The following is a 23634-nucleotide window of genomic DNA, read 5'->3' as shown; positions in this document are numbered from 1 at the left end:
AAAATTTATAGTTTTAAGATATACACATTGGTCATCAATGATAACTCAAAAGTTAAAATTGGTCAGTGAAATCGAATTGTATAAAACTCAAAACCTCATATTTTATTATCTAATCAATTTTCTAATCCCTTATTAAAATCCCAATTGAAGCATTGAAATCGCAGCCTTGAGCTTATAACTGTGAATCTAAAAAAATTCCCTTTCCCTATGAGGAATTCCAAAAATATAAAAATGGTTGACCCTCAAAGCCCCCCAGCGGCGGTAAAGAGCACTTTGAACGCCACTACTATTCTAGTCAATATATTCCTAACAGGCTAGTTGTATTTTTCAATCAAAATGAAGGCTTATAATTGTATTCAAATATCTCGTACCGGTAGCACGTGCTTTGAACAGTAGAAGGTACAAAAACACTCGCCTAAATTCTTACTTCCAAATTTTTAATGCTCAGCAAGCTTTGCTATCCAGTACATGTGAGCTCTGGATGGTCGTTGTTTCTAATACCCGACCCATGGTGATGGTGAAAATAATCCCGCCAACGAAACGAACGGAAAAGAAAATCGGTTCGCAAAATAGGTGCCATGACTTTTGGTTCGTGGGAATAAAACCGTTGTTGTATGGACGACGCCCTTCAAAAGAGGTCATCTGAAAATCTAAAAACATTTTTCATCATTCCTGGTTCTAATGAGCACCCATGGCAAATTTCAGCTCTCTAGTTCTTAAGGCGGCTAAGCCTATTGAAGACAAACATACAAACGAACAAACGGAAATTACTTTATATATATATAGATTTTCACTCTATTGGTAGGATTGACTACACACTTAAGACGAAACAGCTACACGTATCTAATTAAAATGACAAACTATATTGAAAAAGAAAATCAAGACTAGTCAAAATAAAAAGAGATAAAACAAGACCAATTGAGAAAAAAAATAAAACAAGACAAAACCAGATAACACTAAATGGAACTAACTTGAACAAGATAAAACTCGAAAAATATTATTTGAAAAAAGATAACTCAGACTAAGACCAAATAAATCAAATTTATGCATAACAAAACAAGATAAAACTAGATAAACCTTATAACTTGGTTTATCTTGTTTTATCTTTTTGTCTTGTTTCATTATATTTAATCTGAATCTGTCTTGTTTTATCTTGTTTTGTTATGCATAAACTTGATTTATTTAGTTTTAGCCAAGACAAAATAAGTTAAAACGAGACAAAACTAAGTAAGTAACATAATGGAACGAAATGTTATGCACAAGTCGTAGATTTATCCAGCGAGGCTTGCCGAGTACCGTCGCAGTGTGTTATTATGTTTTTAATAAAATTGTGTCATCTGTTAAAATCCTCTTGTAGAAGATTCAATTAAGAATTTAAATGTTTGCAATAATAAAAAACATAGCTTGACTTATAACAAAGTTTTATAAAATGTAACCATACTACTTAGATTCTCGACTGCCAGTTCTAATTCTGCTTCATAAAATCTGAATACTTTTTTCTTAAGCAATAATTTTTAATGTTTCCCGCGTTTACTAGACCAGCATAATAAAAAAAAATTAAAATATGTTTTATGTTTTTTAATGTTGTTTAAATAAAACAACAACAATAAAAATAATGAAAATTAGGTCTGCCCTTGAGTCATAAATAAATTAAGTTTTCTCAGTTTATTTAACAAAGTTCGAATATGCACAACTTCAAATTCAAAATTTAAAAAAACTGAATTCACCAAAATAAAAAAATTAAAAAAAAATCTGGGTTTTATCAACTATTCTATTCTATCTCAAATTGCAGAAAACAAAATCTAGATTGCATCCCCTGCTTCCAGCACCAATGAATGAATGGAATTGAGCTGCAACAATTTATTCGCCAAATCAGCTGCTTGCGGCGTCTTTTCCGATATGCAATTGAACGAGATACAGAGAGAAACAGATAAAAAAAAGAAGCCAGATTCAAATATTGTATTACCCAGCCGCCTTCTCACGCTTATTGCTTCATCCGGCTTCATCGGCCGGAGGTAAAGAAGCTAAGTGTTTAATAACCTGAACCCCCCTGAACGCTAAGCCGCGCCACGCGTTGATTCGAACTCCCACACGCCGAATTCGGATGGATCTGTCTGAAGCAAAAGAAGGTGCTGACGGCCACTGCCGCCTCAATCGTTTGCCTTCCTGCATCATTCAGCCGAGCAATAATTGAGCTTCTTTTGCACTTGTTTCGTTGTTTGTTCTTCCAGCACTGCCGCTGTAACTGTTAGGGTTACTAAACCGAAACATAATACCCGGAGGGGGCAGCATAGAGGAAAAAAATATTATTTCTTCAAAACAATGCAACTTTTACTTTCGTTTCGGTTTCCTCATCGAGGAGGTAAGGTGGTGCTGAGGAGAAGCAACGACTGGGCTGGGAAGCTGGAACAAACGGCGCGCCGAACAGTCAGAAAAAAATGCAATCCAATCGAAGACGCAATACCTACTAAGTTAGTGCTAGCAGAAGCGTTTTTTAACACGGTAGCACCGTTTGCGGCAATATCGGAGGATTCCCATCATTTGTAGCGGCGCCATGGGAGATCGATTAGCTCATACCAGAATTTATTGTAAAATCGATATTGGTAACAAACGGATTTCAACGAGCTATTGGACCATCCACAAAGCTAGAGAATCTTAGAGCTATGAATGCGGAATTTTGATTACTGGATGTGGAGTTAAAGTTTTAAATTCTAAACTCGTCGTCGTACGCGGCTTTGAATTCGATGAATATATGGTGCGTAGGGACTCTTGGTGTTCACAGCATTTTTGGAGGATTTGCCGTAATGTGAAGATCTGGTCCGTCGAAGACCGTCTCTCCATGAAGCAGGCCTGATGACTTCCCACGACTCTGTTTGCTTGTGTTTTATAGGTGGCGGAGTAGGATTCGGGACAACACTTTGTAGGCGGCATTGAGGACAGTGATGGCTCGGTAATTCTCACAGTCCATTTGTTGCCCTTCTTGTAGATGGGGCATACTATACCCTCCTTCCACTCCTCCGGTAGCTGTTCTATGTCCCAGATCCGGACTATCAGCCGGTGTAGGCAATCGGCCAACTTGTCCGGGCCCATTTTGATGAGTTCAGCTGCGATGCCATCCTTCCCAGCCGACTTGTTTCTATTCAGCTGGCGAATGGCTTCCTTAACTTCACTCATCGTTGGGAGTGGCTTCCCTACGTCGTTGGCTACGCCGGCGATGTACCTTCCTCCACCGTCTCGATCTCCTGCATGTGCGCCGGCCAGGTGTTCATCGAAGTGCTGCTTCCACCTTTTGATCATCTCACGATTGTCCGTCAGGATGCCTCCGTCCTTATCCCGGCACATTTCGGCTTGCGGCACGAAGCCTTAGGAGATGCGTTGAGTTTCTGATAGAACTTTCGAGTTTACCGGAAACGATGCTGCTGCTCATGCTCCTCGCGCTCCTACTCCTGCAGGCACTACTTTTTCTACTAGAAAATCCGGACTTGCTGCCTATTCTCTGTTGGGGATTTTCCACGTTTCTATGTGTGCCTTTTTGCACTACCGCCGCCCGCGCGGCTGACTTCTCGTCCATCATCCTCCATAATTAATCGTCAACCAGACATTTCGTCGAGTTCGCTCCACATTCCCGATGACGTTCTCCGCAACGCTATTGATGGCTGTCTTGATGGTATCCCAACAGTCCTCGAGAGGGGCTTCGTCAAGCTCTCCCTCTGTCGGCAGCGCTGCTTCGACAATTGTATTCTTCCTTCTGGTCCACCTGAGCGTTAAATTGCCCCGTGACAATCTTTATATTATGTTTTGGGAAGCGGTCGTATTCACGCTCCAGCTGCGCGTAGAATTCGTCTTTGTCGTCACCGTCATACTTTCAAGATGAGGGCTGAGCACGTTGATGATGCTGATGTTGAAGAATCGGCCCATGATTCTCAACCAGCACATTCGTGGGTCGATCGACCACCACCACCATCTTCCCCATCACTATGAAAGCTGTTCCAAGCTCGTGTGTGTTGCCGCTGGTAGATGGCTGACCATCTTGGAACGTTCGTACCTGAAGTTCTTCCAGCATACCTCCTGCAGCGCTACGATGTCGAATTTGCGGCTATTCAATTCGCTGAAGAGCACGTTGGTACTACCCATGAAATTTAGAGCTCGGCAGTTCCTTGTTCCAAGTTTCCAATCGCAAGTCCTTTTTCGTCCCATGGGTCTTTGCTCGTCCGAAATTTCTTGTTCATTGTTTGTTGCTGGTTAATTTTTCTCAGTCACGGGCTCGTAAGGCCCGCAGCTAACTCCACAATCGCGCAGGAAGACCGTCGTGATGTTACTGTTTTGGGTCCCGAACACCACCAGGACGTTGTTGCACTTCGCAAGCCGCCTCTGACATGGAGATCAGACGCGTACGGAGCCCCCTAACATAGTCTGCATGACCAAAGTATCCACCGGGGTTGAGTACCCGATCTCCGCCAAGGTTGCTCGCACCCCAGCTAGCACCAAGGGGAGGTAGAGAATTGGAGTTGTAAGACAAATGGTGATATGACCACTACCCAGAGGTTAGGTGTATGAAAACGGATATTCATTATTTTTTCTATCCTTTATTTAATGAAGAAAAACATGTAATGTCATTTTAAGAAAATTTAATTGAAAAGAATATAACTATTTCTGACATCACTAAGAGCGTTTTCAAGTTTTTAATATTAAAGATTTTAATTAATTCAACAACTTTGCTGAAGACTTCAAAACGTTTCGCTGTCAAAACTGTCTAAGTTACTTTTTGGTGTTTGGAAGAACTGGAAAAATTTAAAATAAAACTTATGTCACTTTTTCTTAAAAGTTAAAATTATTCTCAGTCATCGAGAGTTCAAAACCTTTATTTTCAACATCTAGGCAATTTGTTAAAAAAAAGAGTTAATTTTCTAAATTAATTTTACACATTTTCAAATGTTAGCCTTTAATCTAAGAATCGAGAGCTGATATAATGGAATTATAAGCATATAAGACTTCAGCCCACCCGAATCAGTCGATATCAACTCTTAAACTTTTTCCACTTCGAAAAAATGTGATTTTTTTTGCCTTGTGATTTGATCCTTCATTTAACAATTTTTTCATTGTTTCTTAAAAATAATTTTAAAAGTACGAAATGTACGAAAAATTACAAAAATGACAAAATTGACAAATTTGACGAAATTGACTAAATTGACAAAAAGAAAAAGTTTGAAAATGGTCAAAATGGAAAAAAAAAATTAAAAAAATGACAAAATTGTCAGATTTGTAATATTAAAATTATTGACCAAATTAATAAAATGGCCAAAATTGATAAAATTAACAAAATTCACAAGATTGGCAAAATTCACGAAGTAGACTGAATTTTCAAAATCGACGAAATTAACGAAAATGACAATATTGTCTAAATTGACGAAATTGACCAAAGCATTAAGTCGCTCGACAAAAATTAGAATATTGATAAAGTTGACAAAATTTACCAAATTGACAACATCGACAAATATGACAAAGTTGATAAAATTGACAAAATTGACAATGCATATTGCATATTGACAATATTGATAAAACAGAAAAAACTGTCCAAATTGACCATTTTGGCTATGTTGACAAATTGAATATACAAAATTGACAAAATTGGGAAAAATGACAAAAATGCAAAAATTTAATATACAAAATTGACAAAATGAACAAAATTTACAAAAAAAAATGACAAAACATATTGACAAAATTGATGAAACTGAGAAAAATATCAAAATCAACAAAATTGACAAAATTAACAAAAATGACAAAAATGACTCAATTGACAAAAATAACATAAATGACAAACATATAAAAAATGACGAAAACGATAAATAACAAAAATCGGAAAAAATTACAAAATTGACAAACTGACAAAAATCACTGAAATGACAAAGTGAAAAAAAATACAAAAATGACAAAACATATTGATAATATTTAAAAGAACACACATTGGGAAATTGCTGAATTTTACTGAAAAAATTTATGAAACTTATGAAATTGTCCAAATTTGTAAAAAAAAATGACAAAATTTACTTTATTGGCAAAAGTAAAAAAAAAACAGGTTGACAAAATGGCAAATTTGACAAAATTGTCAAAATTTTTCAAAATCGTCAAAATTGTTAAAATTGACTTGTCAAAATTGACGAAATTTTCGAAATTGTCAAAATGGTCAAAATGGTCAAAATTATCAAAATTGTCAAAATGATCAAAATTATCAAAATTATCAAAATTGTCAAAATTGTCAAAATTGTCAAAATTGTCAAAGTTGTCAAAATTGTCAAAATTGTCAAAATAGTCAAAATTGTCAAAGTTGTCAAAATTGTCAAAATTGTCAAAATTGTCAAAATTGTCAAAATTGTCAAAATTGTCAAAATTGTCAAAATAGTCAAAATTGTCAAAGTTGTCAAAATTGTCAAAATTGTCAAAATTTTCAAAATTGTCAAAATTGTCAAAATTGTCGAAATTGTCAAGATTATCAAAATTGTCAAAAATTGTCAAAATTGGCGAAATTGTCTAAATTGTCTAAATTGTCAAAATTGTCAAAATTGACAAAATTGACAAAATTGACAAAATTGACAAAATTGACAAAATTGACAAAATTGACAAAATTGACAAAATTGACAAAATTGACAAAATTGACAAAATTGACAAAATTGACAAAATTGACAAAATTGACAAAATTGACAAAATTGACAAAATTGACAAAATTGACAAAATTGACAAAATTGACAAAATTGACAAAATTGACAAAATTGACAAAATTGACAAAATTGACAAAATTGACAAAATTGACAAAATTGACAAAATTGACAAAATTGACAAAATTGACAAAATTGACAAAATTGACAAAATTGACAAAATTGACAAAATTGACAAAATTGACAAAATTGACAAAATTGACAAAATTGACAAAATTGACAAAATTGACAAAATTGACAAAATTGACAAAAATTGACAAAATTGACAAAATTGACAAAATTGACAAAGTTGACAAAATTGACAAAATTGACCAAATTGACAAAATTGACAAAATTGACCAAATTGACAATATTGACAAAATTGACAATATTGACAAAATTGACAAAATTGACAAAATTGACAAAATTGACAAAATTGACAAAATTGACAAAATTGTCAAAATCTATATATATAAAAAGCAATTTCTGTGGGTTTGTTTGTTTGTTTGTTTGTTTGTTTGTTTGTTTGTTTGTTTGTTTGTTTGTTTGTTTGTTTGTTTGTCCTCTATAGACTCAGCCGTCTTAAGAGCTAGAGGTTTGAAATTTTGCATGGATGCTCATTAGGACCAGGAATGATGAAAAATGTTTTTGATTTGAGATTTTTGGATAACCCCTCCTGAAGGGGGTCGTCCATACAAGACAAATATTGTTTTCGCGTTTTTCACGTCATTTTTTGTCGGATCGTGATGAAAATTTGCACATGAGGGTTTTGAGAGATGAGAAATCGATATTGTATTGAATCGATCGTATTGAATTTTGGGTCAGGGGTCGGCAAAAGGGGTCGTCCATATTAACTTTTCAATACTTTTGTGATATTGATGTAAGTGTACATCGGATTGAGATAAAAATTTGTGCACGGATGGTTTTAGAGACGGGCAATCGATTGCCGGTATCAAATTTTGTGTAAGGGGCCAGCCAAAGGGGGCGTCCGTATGCACTGTTCGCTATTTTTGTTATACTGCCGTTATTATACATCGGATTGAGATGAAAATTGGTACACGAGAGTTTTGAATGATAAGCAATCGATTCTAGGTATCGAATTCAGTTTTAAAGGGTCGGCAAAAGGGGTCGTCCATATAAACTTTTCTATATTTTTGTGATATTGACGTTATTATTCATTGGATTGAGAAGAAAATTTGCGCTCGGACATTTTTAGGGACACGCAAACGATTGCCGGTATCAAATTTTGTATTAGGGGCAAGTCAAAGGGGTCGTCCATATTAACTGTTCGCTATTTTTGCGATATTGACGTGATTATACATCGGATTCAGATGAAAATTGGTACACGAGAATTTTGAATGATGTACAAACGATTTCAGTTATCAAATTTTGTGAAAGGGACCGATAAAAGGGGTCATCCATATAACCTTTTCAGTTTTTTTTATGATATTGACGTTATTATACATCGGATGGAGATGAAAATTTGCACATAGAAGTTATTAAAAAGACATACACCGTCTTAGCCGATTTAGGCTTTACAGACTGAATAAATGACGTGGACAACATAAGATTAACATTTAACACCCAGTACCGAGATGGGAATCGAACCCATGTCATCAGTGGACCAGCGATTACCGTCTTACCACGCTAGCCACTCGACCACCGAGGACGTAAGGACATTGATTTCAATTATGCAATTTTGGGTCAGGGGTCGGCCAAAGAGGACCATATTAACTATTCACGGGTTTATTTACGTAATTATGCAATGGATTGGTTTGAAAATTTGCGCACGGAAGTTTTGAAGAAAGGGCAATCGAACTTAGACATCAAAATTCGGAAAAGAGGCCACTGATCTGCAACGATCGAGTCGTAATTTATACATGGTTTATTGGGATTGGGACGGTCAATTTATTTCTGATTTCAATATTTGTTTTAAACGACAAACTGTCAAATTTGCTTTGCAATAAATACGTGAGTATGTAGCGCATCGAAACGAAAAAACTCATAAACTGTGATGTGTTGGCACGGTCAATTGATTCCTGATTTCCAATTTAGTAGCATACGACAAAAAAAAAGTGAACGTACAAAAAACGTGTTCAACATTTTTGTAATTATTTCTTTAAAAAATATTCGGAATGGCATCTGGAAAATGCCTGTAAATTGACATTCATTCATACTGTTCATGACATATTCTAAATTGAAAGCGAAACGGAGTTCGTATGGGATCAGCTAGTTTACAATATTGACAAAATTGTCAAAATTGATAAAATTGATAAAATTGACAAAATTGACAAAATTGACAAAATTGACAAAATTGAAAAAATTGACAATTTTGACAATTGACAAAATTGAAAAAAATAAAAAAAATTGGCAAAATTGAAAAATTCGGCCAAATTGACAAAATAGACAAAATTGACAAAATTGACAGAATTGACTAAAATGAAAATATTGGCATTTCAAACTGGTCAATATTTTTAATATCTATAGTTAATTTGATCAATGACTGTACCCTACGTTGCAGTTGAAATTATACCCAATTAGTTTTTCAATATATTCGTTTCTTTCACTTGAGATTTAGAGAGCCTATAACGTCAAAGAAACGGGATCATACATGATATTCCAGAATCTAGTCATTTAAAAATCTCCAATAAGATGCAAGTTATGTTATATAAATGAAAATTATGATTATTCCAAAATACTTTTATCCTACAAACAATTTTGAATCTCATCTCAATTTAATCAATGCATTTTGTATTTACTGCGTTCGAAATTCTTCAATCCGTATTAAGAATTTATAAGTCTATCATTTGTTTATTAATTTGTGTCATATGTATCCAAATATAATTTATACGCTGTAAGAAAGGCTACCATCCACTGTTAATTGTATCGAATCGGGTTTTTACTCTAGATATTAAAGTTTTTTTTATTGGTCGATTTTTGAAAATTTTTAAAATTGTAAAGTTTTAAGAGATCATCCCTGTCTTCGGCTTTTCTGTGGCTTTTACGTGCCCCGTGTTACAAAAGAAAAATTCGATTTAAATAAATTTGCAAAGTTCGACTTGAAATGATTTTTCTAAAATTAAATCTGAATATACTTGCATAGATAATCAAGGTTTGAGGAGTGGTGCCTCGGGAGCGGCCCCATAATTATTATTTACCTTCGGGGGATTTCGATCGCGATTAAGTTGAGGAGATACCTGAAAGAGTTCACGGAATGTGCGTGGTGCATCGACCGACTCATGGGTTACAATACGCTTCAAATATGCCATTTTGAGCGATTGTTTTTTTTTACTTCTCTTCCATGCCTGAAGCAGACACCGCGCCGGTTGATATAACATGGGATTGGTCTAAATTTATTCTCACGGTCACATTACTCATGCTGAGATGCAGAATTAATTCACCGGCATATGAGTCACCCTTAGATAGAAGTTTTACATACAAATGTTCGAAATGATCAATGATTTAGACGAATAAGATTAAAAAATGTTAATCTTCTATTTTTCTATTGTTGCCAAACAATCGAATGGTTTGTTTTGGAATTTGGAACAAAGAAAGTCTCGTGGGGAGTCAATAAAACCCTTCGACGATTTTATAACCGTGTTAACACACTCATAACGAGACCATTTGCGCGCGCAACCCATCAGAGACCCTGATCTTCGCTGACTTAATCGTGACAAATACCGGTTTCGGTATTACTACACGAAACATCATAACGTCATTTCTCCGCCGCGCGTCCCCATCCCGATTTCTCAACTCCAGGGCAGGGCCGAGTCAGGCAGAGCAGACAGACAACAATTCAATTCAAGGCCTGCAGTAAATTGTCACAAGCTCAGGACCACATCAACTTCCCATCAACGGATCGTTCAGAGACCGGAGCCCAGAGATTGCATTATAACCTACCTATTATGATTTGTTATACAAAAACACTTTCACTCCCACACCGGCTGGCTGGCTGCCATTCCGGATCGTTCCAGCTCGACTCAACTCACAAGTCTTAAGAGACACGCCACTCTTTGAAGTATATGGTCTGGTCTGGGTAAGTGCCTGTCCTCCTGAGTAGCGACACGACGGCATGACCAACTATCAAAACCGGATCTTGACTTAGCTTAGGCTTAGTAGAGGCTGCCATGTTCGATTGCTTACACAGGTTACACTCCACGATTTGACGACTGTTCAAAGGGCCAAACTTTTTTTTTTGCAATCAACAACACGATCGAGATTGGTCGACCTGGCCCGGTCAATGAGGAAGTGGACCACTTATTGGTATGTAGGGCTTCCTATAGAGACCCTATACAAGGTACACTTTTCATTTAAAAAAACCGAAAAACAGACTTTCGATAGCATGAATGTTGGTCCTAGGATTTTTTTTAATGAGGGCTGCCAAAGGGAAATCCCTTTAAGGGAAATTTGCAAACCTCACCACTGGCAGCAAGTTTTGAATCGAAAATTATGTGCAACGCGTGGCGGCGTCACGGTTCGATGCGGGCACGTGGAAAATGACGCCGCTTTTAATCAGCCAGCTCGCGTCGATCGAATGTTACGCCGATCGCGGGGCGTTTTCATTTTCCATGATCTGGTTAATTTTAACTATGGAAACGCAACCACGAAGAGATGATGCCGTTTAAGAGGAGAAAATCGATGTACCTACGACGAGACGTTCGATGGGTTTGCACACCTTTCTGCGCAAGGGATTCTTGCGCGGAGTCCGTCGTCGTCGTCGTCGCGAGCCTGAAAGTGAAAAACATAACTTAGTTAGTAGGTACCTTCTCATATTAAAGCCTTAGACCCAAGTCTAGCGATAACGGATGGAAATGGTACGCTCCAGCGCACTTTAGATATGTTAACGTGCCACCCCTAGCGTGCGGCAGAGAAAAGCAACTGCAGCAGTCTTACACAGATTAAGAAAACCGTGAATGATTAACACCTTTCAATTTCGTTTCGTTTTTTTTTTGTTGAGTCTTTCAAGGTGGTATAAAAGCAGTCTCAGACCTAAACTATGTTTACTAAGAAATTCTTCAAATTATTGAAATGGTCCAACACTGAAACCGATAATTTTTATACCGAATTTCTAACTACAAATCTTTGTTCATCTGCCTAGTGTTTAATTTCATCGTAGATCAAACTATCTCACTTAAAACAATTTTTTCGGACACAGATTGTCGTGGACAAATGATCATTCAGTGTAAAAAAATCCGTGCCAATTCCAAAATCCTTTTTGAAATTTTAAAGTTGAGACAGGTTCAACTACGGAACTTATAACTGGAGACATACGATCTGCGACATGAGACCAGGAACGAGATAACTGAGTGCTGAGACCTGAACAAGACGTGAGACCTGAAACAGACGAAATTAATCATGGAACGTTCGAAGTGAGAGGTGAACCTTTTATATTGAAATTCTAAACTTTACATACAAAAACCCTACCTCGTCTCTAGAATGGATTTTTATTAAGAAGTGTAACTAAACATGAACAAAGTTTTAAATTTCAAAATCAATTCATCGAATTCTAATGTTATTAATTTATTTACATAGTATTACGTCTCACGACATAACTTGACATGAACATAATTCCTAAAATTCACTCGGTCCATGTCAACCGTTCTCCAATTTCTCGGGCACCCCACGTTCGCCAGATCACGCTCCACTCGGTCTAACCACCTCGCTTGTTGCGCCCCCGCTCGTCTTTTTCCTACCGGATTCGTAGCGAACACCTGTTTTGCAGGACAGTCGTCCGGCATTCTCGCAACATGTCCCGCCCAGCGTATCCGGCCAGCCTTCACCACCTTCTGGATACTGAGTTCGCCGTAGAGTCGCGCGAGCTCGTGGTTCCTCCTTCGCCTCCACACTCCGTTCTCCTGTACGCCGCCAAAGATGGTTCTTAACACTCGTCGCTCGAATACTCTGAGTGTACGCAAGTTCTCCTCGAGCAATATCCATGTCTCGTGCCCGTAGAGAACAACCGGTCTAATACGCGTCATATACAGGTTACACTTCGTGCGAGGGCTAAGTCTTCTCGACCGCAGTTGCTTGTGGAATCCTTAGTAGGCACGACTTCCACTGATAATTCTTCGCCGGATCTCACGGCTGGTGTCATTGTCTGCGGTCACCAGTGAGCCGAGATAGACAAAGTCTTCGACTATCTCCAGCTCGTCGCCGTCGATCGTGACCTTGTTATTACTGGACAATCGGTTTCGGTCGGTCTCAGATCCGCAGGCCAGCATGTACTTCGTCTTGGACGTATTAATCATCAACCCAATCCTTCCTGCTTCACGTTTCAGTTTGCGGTAGATGTCTTCCACCGCCGCAGATGATCTGCCGACTATATCAATGTCATCGGCAAAGCAGATAAGTTGACTGGATCTGTTGAAAATCGTGCCCCGCATTTCGCCCACCGCTCGTCGAATAACACCTTCTAGCGCCACGTTGAACATCATGCAGGATAGACCATCACCTTGTCGAAATCAGCACACAGCACTGCGTTCCATCCATCGTCGCCTTGATCAGTCTTATCAGCTTCCCGGAAAAGTCGTTCTCGTCCATGATTTTCCATAGCTCGTTACGGTCGATCGTGTCATATGCGGCTTTGAAGTCGATGAATGCGGAATGGTGCGTAGGGACTTGGTGTTCCTGGCATTTTTGGAGGATTTGCCGTAATGTGAATATCTGGTCCGTCGTTGACCGTCCCTCCATGAAGCCGGCCTGATGATTCCTCACGAATCTGTTTGCTTGTGGCGTTAGGCGGCGGAGTAGGATTCAGGACAACACTTTGTAGGCGGCATTGAGGACAGTGATCGCTCTGTAGTTCTCACAGTCCAATTTGTCGCCCTTCTTGTAGATGGGGCATATTACCCACTCCTTCCACTCCTCCGGTAGCTGTTCTATGTCCCAGATCCGGACTATCAACCGGTGTAGGCAATCGGCCAACTTGTCCGGGCCCATTTTGATGAGTTCAGCTGCGATACCATCCTTCCCAGCCGACTTGTTTCTATTCAGCTGGCGAATGGCTTCCTTAACTTCATTCATCGTTGGGAGTGGCTCCTCTACGTCGTTGGCTACGCCGGCGATGTACCTTTTCCCACCGTCTTGATCTCCTGCATGTGCGCCGTTCAGTCAGGTGTTCATCGAAGTGCTGCTTCCACCTTTTGATCACCTCACGATTGTCCGTCAGGATGCCCCCGTCCTTATCCCGGCACATTTCGGCTTGCGGCACGAAGCCTTTGCGGGGTGCGTTGAGTTTCTGATAGAACTTTCGTGTTTCTTGGGAACGATGCAGCTGCTTCAGCTCCTCGAGCTCCTCCTCCTCCAGGCGGCGCTTTTTCTCCTGGACAATTCGGACTCGCTGCCTCTTCCGCTGTCGGTGATTTTCCACATTTCGACGGGTACTACTGCCGCCCGCGCGGCATTCTCTTCGTTCATCACCCTCCTACACTCCTCTTCGAACCAGTCGTTCCGTCGAGTTCGCTCCACATAACCGATGACGTTCTCCGCAGCACTGTTGATGGCTGTCTTGATGGTATCCCAACAGTCCTCGAGAGGGGCTTCGTCAAGCTCGCCCTCTGCCGGCAGCGCTGCTTCGACCGATTGCGCGTAGTCTGCCGCGACCTCAGGTTGCTTCAGTCGTGCGATATTTAACCAAGGCGGGCGTCGGTTTCGTGTGTTGTTCACTACGGAGAGTTTTGGGCGCATCTTCACCATCACCAGATAGTGATCTGACTCGATGTTGGCGCCTCGACAGGATCTGACGTCGATGATGTCCGAGAAGTGCCGGCTGTCTATCAAAACGTGGTCGATCTGTGATTGCGTTTGGTACGGTGATCTCCAGGTGTACTTGTGTGGGAGGCGATGCTGGAAAAAGTACTACGTACGGCCATTCGTTTGGAGGCGAAATCTATCAGTCTGAGACCGTTTTCGTTGGTCAGCTGGTGCGCACTGAACCTTCCAATTGTCGGTTTGAATTCCTCCTCCTGGCCGACCTGAGCATTGAAATCCCCGATGACGATCTTGATATCATGTTTTGGTCAACGGTCGTATTCACGCTCCAGCTGCGCGTAAAATTCGTCTTTGTCGTCACCGGTACTTCCGAGGTGAGGGCTGTGCACGTTGATGATGCTGATGTTGAAGAACCGGCCTTGATTCTCAACCGGCACATTCGTGGGTTGATCGGCCATCGCCCGATCACACGCTTTTGCCTCTTTCCCATCACTTAAAGGCTGTTCCAAGCTCGTGTGTGCAGATGGCACGACCATCTGGGTACGTTTGTTTTGTGGAGCCTTTCCAACATACCTCCTGCAGCGCAACGATGTCGAATTTGCGGCTCTTCAATTCGTTGGAGACCACGTGGGTACTGCCCACGAAATTTAAAGATCGGCAGTTCCATGTCCAAGTTTCCAATCGCTAGTCTCTTTCGTCGCGTGGGTCTTTGCCGATTTCCATCGAAAAATTTTTGTTCGTTGCCTTATTGTGAATATTAATAAAAATTTTAGAAACGTCGCGACGCGTCGGTGGTTAACTGGCAACAAAACACAGACTTCCAACAATCTAGTACTTCACTTTTCTTTGTCTTTTGAAGTCGGAAGTCCGGACTTCCGAAGTAAAATTTAGTGCTCGCAAGGCCCGCAGCTAACCCCACTATCTCTCAGGAGGACCGTCGTGATGTTGCTGTTTTTGGGTCAGTTATCTTATTTTAATCGCCGCCGGGATATATTCTTATTTAATTTTTGGCATTTCGGCGAGTTGTGAAAATTCAAGGTAGAATATTTAGAAAGAACATGAAAGTATTATAGGTGGAAAGATCAAAGCTAGAGCGCTTTGGGTAGAAGAAATTGAATAGTTGGTGAAAATGTGAGCAGGGCTTTTTTTGTGTGAACAGCTTTTGAACTACTTGCGTGATTCTTTGCCGCGCGCCGTTTCAATGTTGATAGGAAGCGATGAAGAAACCCATCGCATTCCTACCCACATTGAAACACGGACGGGTCGAACACATGTGAGATTGTGTCCGACCGGGCAAAAAATCACCCAAGCAGCGCTCACATGTGCTGTTCTATTGCTAAGCCAATTCTATCGATGCGTGCTACTTTTTCAGGTACACCCTGTTCGACCCGTCCGTGTTTCAATGTGGGTAGGAATGCGATGGGTTTCTTCATCGCTTCCTATCAACATTGAAACGGCGCGCGGCAAAGAATCACGCAAGTAGTTCAAAAGCTGTTCACACAAAAAAAGCCCTGCTCACATTTTCACCAACTATTCAATTTCTTCTACCCAAAGCGCTCTAGCTTTGATCTTTCCACCTATAATACTTTCATGTTCTTTCTAAATATTCTACCTTGAATTTTCACAACTCGCCGAAATGCCAAAAATTAAATAAGAATGTTTTTGGGTCCCGAACACCACCAGGCCGTTGTTGCACTCCGCACGCCGCTCCTGACATGGAGAACAGACGCGTACGAAGCCCCCTGACTCAGTCTGCATGCGACCAAAGCATCCACCGGGGTTGGGTACCCGATGTCCGCTAAGGTTGCTCGCACCCCAGCATCATCGGCATCGTCATTATCATCATAAAATTAATCCCTTATTGAATGAAGTATAAATGTAGGTTTGATAGTTAATCAGTTATCAATGAACGAGATCACATAAAAATGACACATTTTAAAACTCCATATAATCAAAACAAAATGTGATAGTCCATATTTAACAAAAGATTCGAGTTCAGTACGTTTAAATCTACCAAATGAATCATTAAAACATAAGCACAAAAATACTGTTCTCTTGAATTAGTTATTAAACTGTATTAGAAAGTTTTTATAATGGTAAGAAATGTTTATAAAAAAAAAGCTTCTTAATTGTTCAAAAACATATCTTTTTCATCTTCATATTTTGTTTTAATTTTCAAATTTATTTTCCGCAAGTTATAGTACAGATTTTTTCAATTTTTCAAAATATTATCGAATTTAAAAGTTAAGCTATTTAAATTTTTAGAAATATTTTCGATAAGTTTGTCTATGTTTTTCAAATCTGTGTTCTAAATATAAAAACCTTTAATTTTTTACCAGAAAAAATCACATTTCAAATCGCGATTATTATATTTTTTTCAAATTCAAACCCTACAGCGGAATTTTTAAACAACTCTTCATGAAAATGACCAATATAAATGTAAATTAAGATGAATAATAAATAACGTTATTTAGTTAATAACTTAGTTAAAATCCTCCCAAACGGTTCCATCACACGGGCCAGGATACAATACATGAGAAATGAAACATAGGGCGTGAGACGAGAAAAGGTAAATATGAGAAAAGATACGTGAAAAGTAAGACGTGAGAAGTAAGACGTAGCACATTAGAAGTGAGATGTGATTAGAGAGACATGAAAAACGAAAAGTGAGGTGAAGGATGTGAAAAATGAGATGTGAGGAGTGAGAACTAAAGCGTAAGACGTGAAAAGTGAGATATGGGACATGAGAAGAGAGAAGTGCAATTTCTATCTCACTTCTCACTTTTCTTTTCTGATGTCTCATTTTTCAATTCTCATTGCTGACATCTCACTTCTTACTTATAACGTTTTATGTTTCGTTTCTTACGTTTCAATTTCCTACTTTTCTACTTGTCACTTTTTATTTCTCACGTTTCACGTATCACGTTTCTCGTCTCACATCTCTTTTCTCTAGTCTCACTCCATGTCACTTATGTCTCAGGCCAAAGTCTCATGGTCCGGGTTTCATGTCCAAGGTTGTAAGTCCAACTTTTCCATGTCTCATGGCTGAGGTCTCACGTCTTAGATCTCAAATTTCAGGATTCAAAACTTAGTCTCATGCTCATGTCGCACATCTTATGGTCCTATAATTATGTCGCAGGGTTTCGGTCTCATGTTACAAGCTGCAAAGCTAAGCTTTCCCTAACTTCAAAAATGTCTAAGTGTTTTCAATTGAAAATTGCAAAAAACCGTTCTTAAAATGTATTTAAAACACTTATAGAGGGTTTTTAGAAGACTTCAAGTAGACTTTCCTAAGGTTTTGATGACTTTGAGTATCATGGTAGAAAAAAAATTAAAAAATAACACAAAAATTTCAACTTCGGGAAAATTTCAAGCAGCCTGTAAGTAAAAAAAATCTTAAGGTATTGATAAAACTAAAAAAAATCTTTAAAGTTCAGAAAAAACGGTAGGACAGTTAAAAAATTAAATAAAAATGGATTTAAAAAAAATATATGTATAGGTAGAACAAACGGTATGGACTGCTCAGAAACAATTTCTGAAAATATTACCTATGAATATTGTCAGAACATATACTGCAAGTTTATCAAAATTGACATTTAAAGACTGTTTTCGAAAAACGCTATCAAAAAATATTCACAAAAGAAGTTGAGCATGAATGTTGGGTTCAGTCCTTAGTCCCGAATATCGAATTTACAATAAGATTAGACTCACTTAAGAATGCCTGATAGCCCGGATTTAGCCCAAATCTTTTCACTATACTTTCAAAATCCAAGAAAAAATTAAATTGCGTGATAACATTTATGTATTTTGCTTTCAAAACAATTTTTAGACCAAGTTTATCCAAATAATCTGGCTGACGTGTTTCGATAAAAAAAACCATTTTTCGATTTTTTTTTCATGTTTTTAATTGAAGAATTCTCAAATTAACCTGGATATTGCCCAGATTTTGGGTTGTAAACTTTGAAATCGAATGCCCGGATTTTGGAAGGTTTTCAGATAAAATAGCCAGGATTTGTCCTGCCGGGATACGTGCGTGAATTTAGGTTTGAATCACAACCGATGTTCTGGTTCCAATTTTTTTTTTAATAAAAATCAAAATGTGTTGCCTGTGACCGGATTGTGGAATCTGAATCTAGTTTATTATTCTTGTTTTTTAGTTCGGTTTATCATTGAGACAAAATCCTGAATCGAATCTTGGTTTTGCATTTATTAATTTTTCATATTTGAAACCCATCAACACGGTATATTGAAAAAAAAATATTTAAATTTACAAACCGTTTTTAAGATTTGGATTTGAAACTTTTACTTTAAATTCTTAAGCAGAATTGAAACTTTAAAAACTTCCATAATGGTGGTTCTTTTTTTAAAGATAATTTACAAATCACAAATTTACAAAAATTTACAAAAATAATGGTGGTTCAGAATTGGAATATCATTGTTTCAACATTTGGAATTTTTCAGATTCACCTGTTGAGTTATGAATAAATGATGGAAGAAAGAGTTCATAGAGAAACAAACATTCAAAATTCAAAAAAGAGATTTATGGTTAATTATTATTAGAAAATTTTGTTAGGAATTTAGACTCTGAAATCGGTTACAAATTATGAATTCAGAATATTTATTTAGGCTCAAAATGCAAAATTAAAATTCGGAATTAAAATTCGAAATAGCCCAAAACATAACACAAAACTGGTCAAAACCACTATTATCGCGCCAGCACTAAACTTTACTTCGGAAGTCCGGAATTCCGACAAATATCGATTTCTTCTTTTGTCACTCAACTTAAAAGCTTTCACACGTAAAAAACGTTTTTAAGATATTTGAACAGACTTAGTTATTGATGATTATGGGGAAAAATTTCATGTTGATCAAAATTGTCCCGGTGATCGAAATCCTTGCAGTTTATGATGCTCAAAATTTTTTGAAAATTGTTCAAGTGTCCACGACTAGGATCCTTTATTTAGGACCATGTTCCAGTATCCAAAATCATAAACCAGAATTTAGGATAAAGATCGAGTTCCGGATCGGGATCTTGTTCAAGTTTCGGGTCAGATTCAGATATAGGTTTAAGATCTTAATTAGAATCAAATTTTTTATTAGGATCAGGATAGGTAAAAGAGAGGCTGTCGTTATTCTAAAGCAGCGAATTTATCATGGTTTGTTTTATCTTAGTCTGAGTTTCTGACAAAGCATAGGTAGGTACCTATATTCAAAAAATTATATCTATTTTGCCTCTAAATGAACTTTGCCCTCTGCTAATCTAACCCTGTCTAATAATTTCCTTTAATTTGTTTCTTTGCAGGAGCAGACGCCATCGTCCTAACGGAGAATGGCGATAGATATCGCCAAAAGGTTGGTCTGGTATCCAGTAATAGCGCTGTTGCTGAATCTTTCCTGTCTTCACGCCGGAGAGAGATGGTCCCGACAGCTGACCGAATTCGGTAGTCTACAGGGCAGCGACTGGATCCCTCTATCGCCACAAATCCGATCGGATCGTCAAAGCGGAGCCAAAGTGCTGAACTTCTTCAACGATGCATTTCTCGGAACAGACAACCATGCCCAGCCTCAGCACCAACATTTTACCTTCGTCAATCAGCCATTCCAGGGTCAGGCTAGCCGGTTGGTGTTTCCTCCACCACCGGTAGCTCAGCCGCTGCAACAGGACCTTGATTCCACCTTCAATCAACCATTCGGTGGTCCTTCGTTCCTTCCACAGCCGACCTTCGGTGGACTGCAAAACGTTCAGAGACATCCACTTCCCCCGTACAGTCCCCAGGTTGCAAAAGACACACTAGTCCAAGACAAGCCATCAATCGCTGAGCCACAATTTCCATTTCAGCATCAGCCTCAACCCACTCAGGCCAACAATCTCAGAGCAGGTACTCATCAACCCGCCGGAGTATCCCAGGAAGAAGTTCAACTACTCTACGTGCCAGTAGAAACTCTCTACAACCAGAAGCAGCAGCAACAAAACAAGCAATCCGATATCAGCCGATTTAATGCTCTTCCACAACCCGTTAGCCCCTCGCTGATCAATGATTTCTACACGCTCACAACTACAACCTCAAAACCAAGAACAACAAACAACCCATATCCCACCATTAAACCAACACAAGCTCAAGTCACCCAACCACCCACCAAACTTAAACCTAACCAACCTCCACTTGCCATGTTCATGTACAATGAAGATCGAATCAAGATCACCACTGCCGAAGCCCTCGGTACGCTAAAGAATGTCAACGAAATTGCCGTCTTAGACAGCCTTAGCAAAAACCTTCCTAAAGTATTCATTGGTCCGTCTGGTCTTGCACCACCCAAAGGATACTCCAAATTCGAGTTGCCATATCTGTCCAACATAGAACATAACCGATTCGATCGGAAACTCCCGGACGATCTTCCCTTCTTCGTAGCTCCTCTCAGCTACAAAACCCCGAACGGTTTTTCCAAAATCGCTCTCCCGGCACCACACGTAGGATCAGTAATCGTTCAGCAAACACAAGCCTCAAGCCAACCTGCCAATTACTTCCGACAGCCACCTCAGGACAACATCGAATACTATCAACCTGCTACTCTCAAATTCCCCGAAACCACCAAACCTCCAGTGAACATCGATCACTTCCTGCCATCAACCAAATCCACCAGTCCCGATAGATCCAGCTACAGCCGAGGAAACACTCAAGCACCCCAAGACAACTACAGGCAAACACATTCCCCATTCGGTAACAGCGTCAACAGTCTACCCAATCGACATATCGTCAACGAAGAATACTTCAACCTAGCCAAAACCAAAAAACCCACTGCACCACCTACAGCTGCCCCACCACCGCCACCACCACCACCACAGAAAATCTACAAACAGTTCGACTTTAAACCAATCCCCGAACAAAAAATACCACTCTACAATGAAAACGAAGACCAACAAACGGTCTTCACAACAGCTCGTCCAACCACCTCCGAAAGAACCACGATCAAATCCTTCTTCCGAGAGGAAAACTTCCGAAATCGTCGACCGACTACAGTTTTCCCACCGTACGAAGATGACGAACCGGTCCGCAACCAGAACAACAACAATCACGAAGAGGAACGCTTCGTGCATAAATTCAAACTGGTAGATTCCGTTCGACCACAAACCACTCCGGCGACGAAGTCCATTATAGACAATGCTTTCCTTGAATTCTTCCAGAACGACAACTTGCACGATATGGTCAAGACTGTGGTTTCCAAAAACTCACAAAATGTGCGCAACAACTTCTACTCCTCCAACGGAGCACCCTCGAACAATGAGCCACCGAAACAGAACTTTGTCAGCACGTATTACGCTCCAACAACTACAGCTCCAACCACGATCCGAACCACCCAACCACCAACAACCGTCCCGCCAACCAAGGCGGTCACCACGGAAGACAACTTCTTCAAAGAATTCGACGAACGTAGCAAATTGTATGAAACCGGTCCCCCTGCCTTCGTCCAACAAACTAGAACTAACATCAACAATCTACATACTCAAGAACCCTTCCTGAACCGCTTCACCGAAACATCATACATCAACAAGTACAAATACGAAACCAACACCAACCATGAACCCCACTACCCGGTCGAAGTGGTCACCACCCAAGATCCTCTGCGACACGAAACCCCCGCTGACGTCGAAATTCGTCAAACTACTCAAACTCAAGATCGTTCCACTTACAGCGCTCCATCCGAGCTGCCACCCATCAGCGCCAATCTACCTGGTCTAGTCAACTCACTGATGGAAGATGAATGGCCATACATCAAGAAGGGTCAAGATCAAGGCAACTCAGCTCCGGCAACAGCTCCTGCCAAGGGACATTTCCGCAAGCAACCCACTAGAACCACAACTTCGACGACAACGCCTGCTCCAGAAACCTACGCCACCGAGGTCACAACTCGGCGATCCCGTGGTCGAAGGCCCACATCCGCGCCAGGAGATTCATCTGCTGGAACGCGATCTTCCGTTGTCAATCGAAGCCGATCACGCTATGTACCATCGGCCGATGAACGTCCCTCCTCCCGCACAAGATCCCGTAGCCGCGTCCAAACCAACCCACGAGTCGTCAAAGAAGAAGAAAACATCGACTACCAACGAGACGTTCTCAAGCAAAACTATCCCGCCATCCGACCTTTAAGCTCTTCAACATCCACCACTACACCCGCTCCACCAACAACTACCACGACCACCACAACAACCCAAGCCACCACCATCCCCGTTACCTACCACCAAATCTACGAAGAACAAACCGAACGTATCGATCCATACTCACCATCCTACGAAGATGATCATATCGTCGAAATACCGAAGGTAGTCGACGAAGTTTCTATTCCACAGAGAGAAGTCTACACCAATGAGAACTACTACAACACCGAATCTACCAGCTCGTTGCCTCCAACGACCAGGCAGGACGTTTCCTATGCCACCCAACAAGAGGAAGACGACGAATCGGTTCGAGTTCTTCCCGTAAATCATCCGGTGGAACAACAGCGACGGGAGCGACCGGTGGAAATTCCGCGCCGACAACCTGTACATCGACAACAGGAAGAACTGCCCCAAGTGCCGGCAACCTACTTCCCGGAAGAAGATCAGCAACCGGAACAGCCGACACCCAAGGTAGAAGTTACCCCAAGACCACGTCGGCCCCTGTCCCGGCAACAGGTATACTCGCCACGGACAACCACCCAGAGCAGCGTGACGGAACGAGCGACCGCAACGACCACCGAATATCCGTCCCGGGTGGTGTCCCATCGACGTCCAGCGTCGGCAAGTTTCGTGAGACGACCGTCTAGACCACTGTATACCACCACAACTACCGCAGCACCCCCGACGACGACCTACTCCAGCCGGAACGGAGGATACAGCAACGGAGACGACGAATCGGTCACGCAAGCAGTAGCTACCGTAAGTGTTATAGCACCGCGTCTACCGTTTGTCTACCGATCAATGCATTGAACATACTGACAAATGATCATACGGACTAATGGTTTTACGGACCAATAGCTTCAAGGACTAATGGCATTACAGACCAATGACCTTAGACTGCCCCAAATTTGTATGAAAAATTTCAAGCTTGTGAAATGTTATGCGCTGCAGGTCTTAAATTGATCTTAGGCCTAATACTAGGTCTCATGCCAAATTTGGGCCAGATCGTATCACGGGAAAGGGTCGCTCAACGAGCTAAATTTTATATGAGATTTTGAGACATTTTGTACGGGAGGA

The 23634-nt window shown here is 40.1% G+C and overlaps 1 protein-coding gene across 7 annotated transcripts in view; it reads left to right on the top strand.

Annotated features, from left to right (window-relative positions):
• LOC129757165 (mucin-2) overlaps window positions 1-23634 on the top strand; it is an 81773-nt gene that overhangs the window by 53574 nt on the left and 4565 nt on the right. For 4 of the 7 annotated variants that reach the window (XM_055754289.1, XM_055754291.1, XM_055754290.1 and 1 more), the window contains exon 3: window positions 19705-23316. In XM_055754289.1, the coding sequence (XP_055610264.1) occupies window positions 19732-23316 (3585 nt within the window). In that variant the 5' untranslated portion in view covers window positions 19705-19731. The remainder of the gene's footprint in view (window positions 1-19704; window positions 23317-23634) is intronic. The other 3 variants (XM_055754293.1, XM_055754294.1, XM_055754295.1) reach the window with 3 other exon arrangements.

Source organism: Uranotaenia lowii, chromosome 3 (assembly GCF_029784155.1).
Source record: "Uranotaenia lowii strain MFRU-FL chromosome 3, ASM2978415v1, whole genome shotgun sequence".
Taxonomy (NCBI): Eukaryota; Metazoa; Arthropoda; class Insecta; order Diptera; family Culicidae; genus Uranotaenia; species Uranotaenia lowii.
Note: the sequence above shows the minus strand (reverse complement) of the source record. Positions and strands in the feature narration are given on the sequence as shown.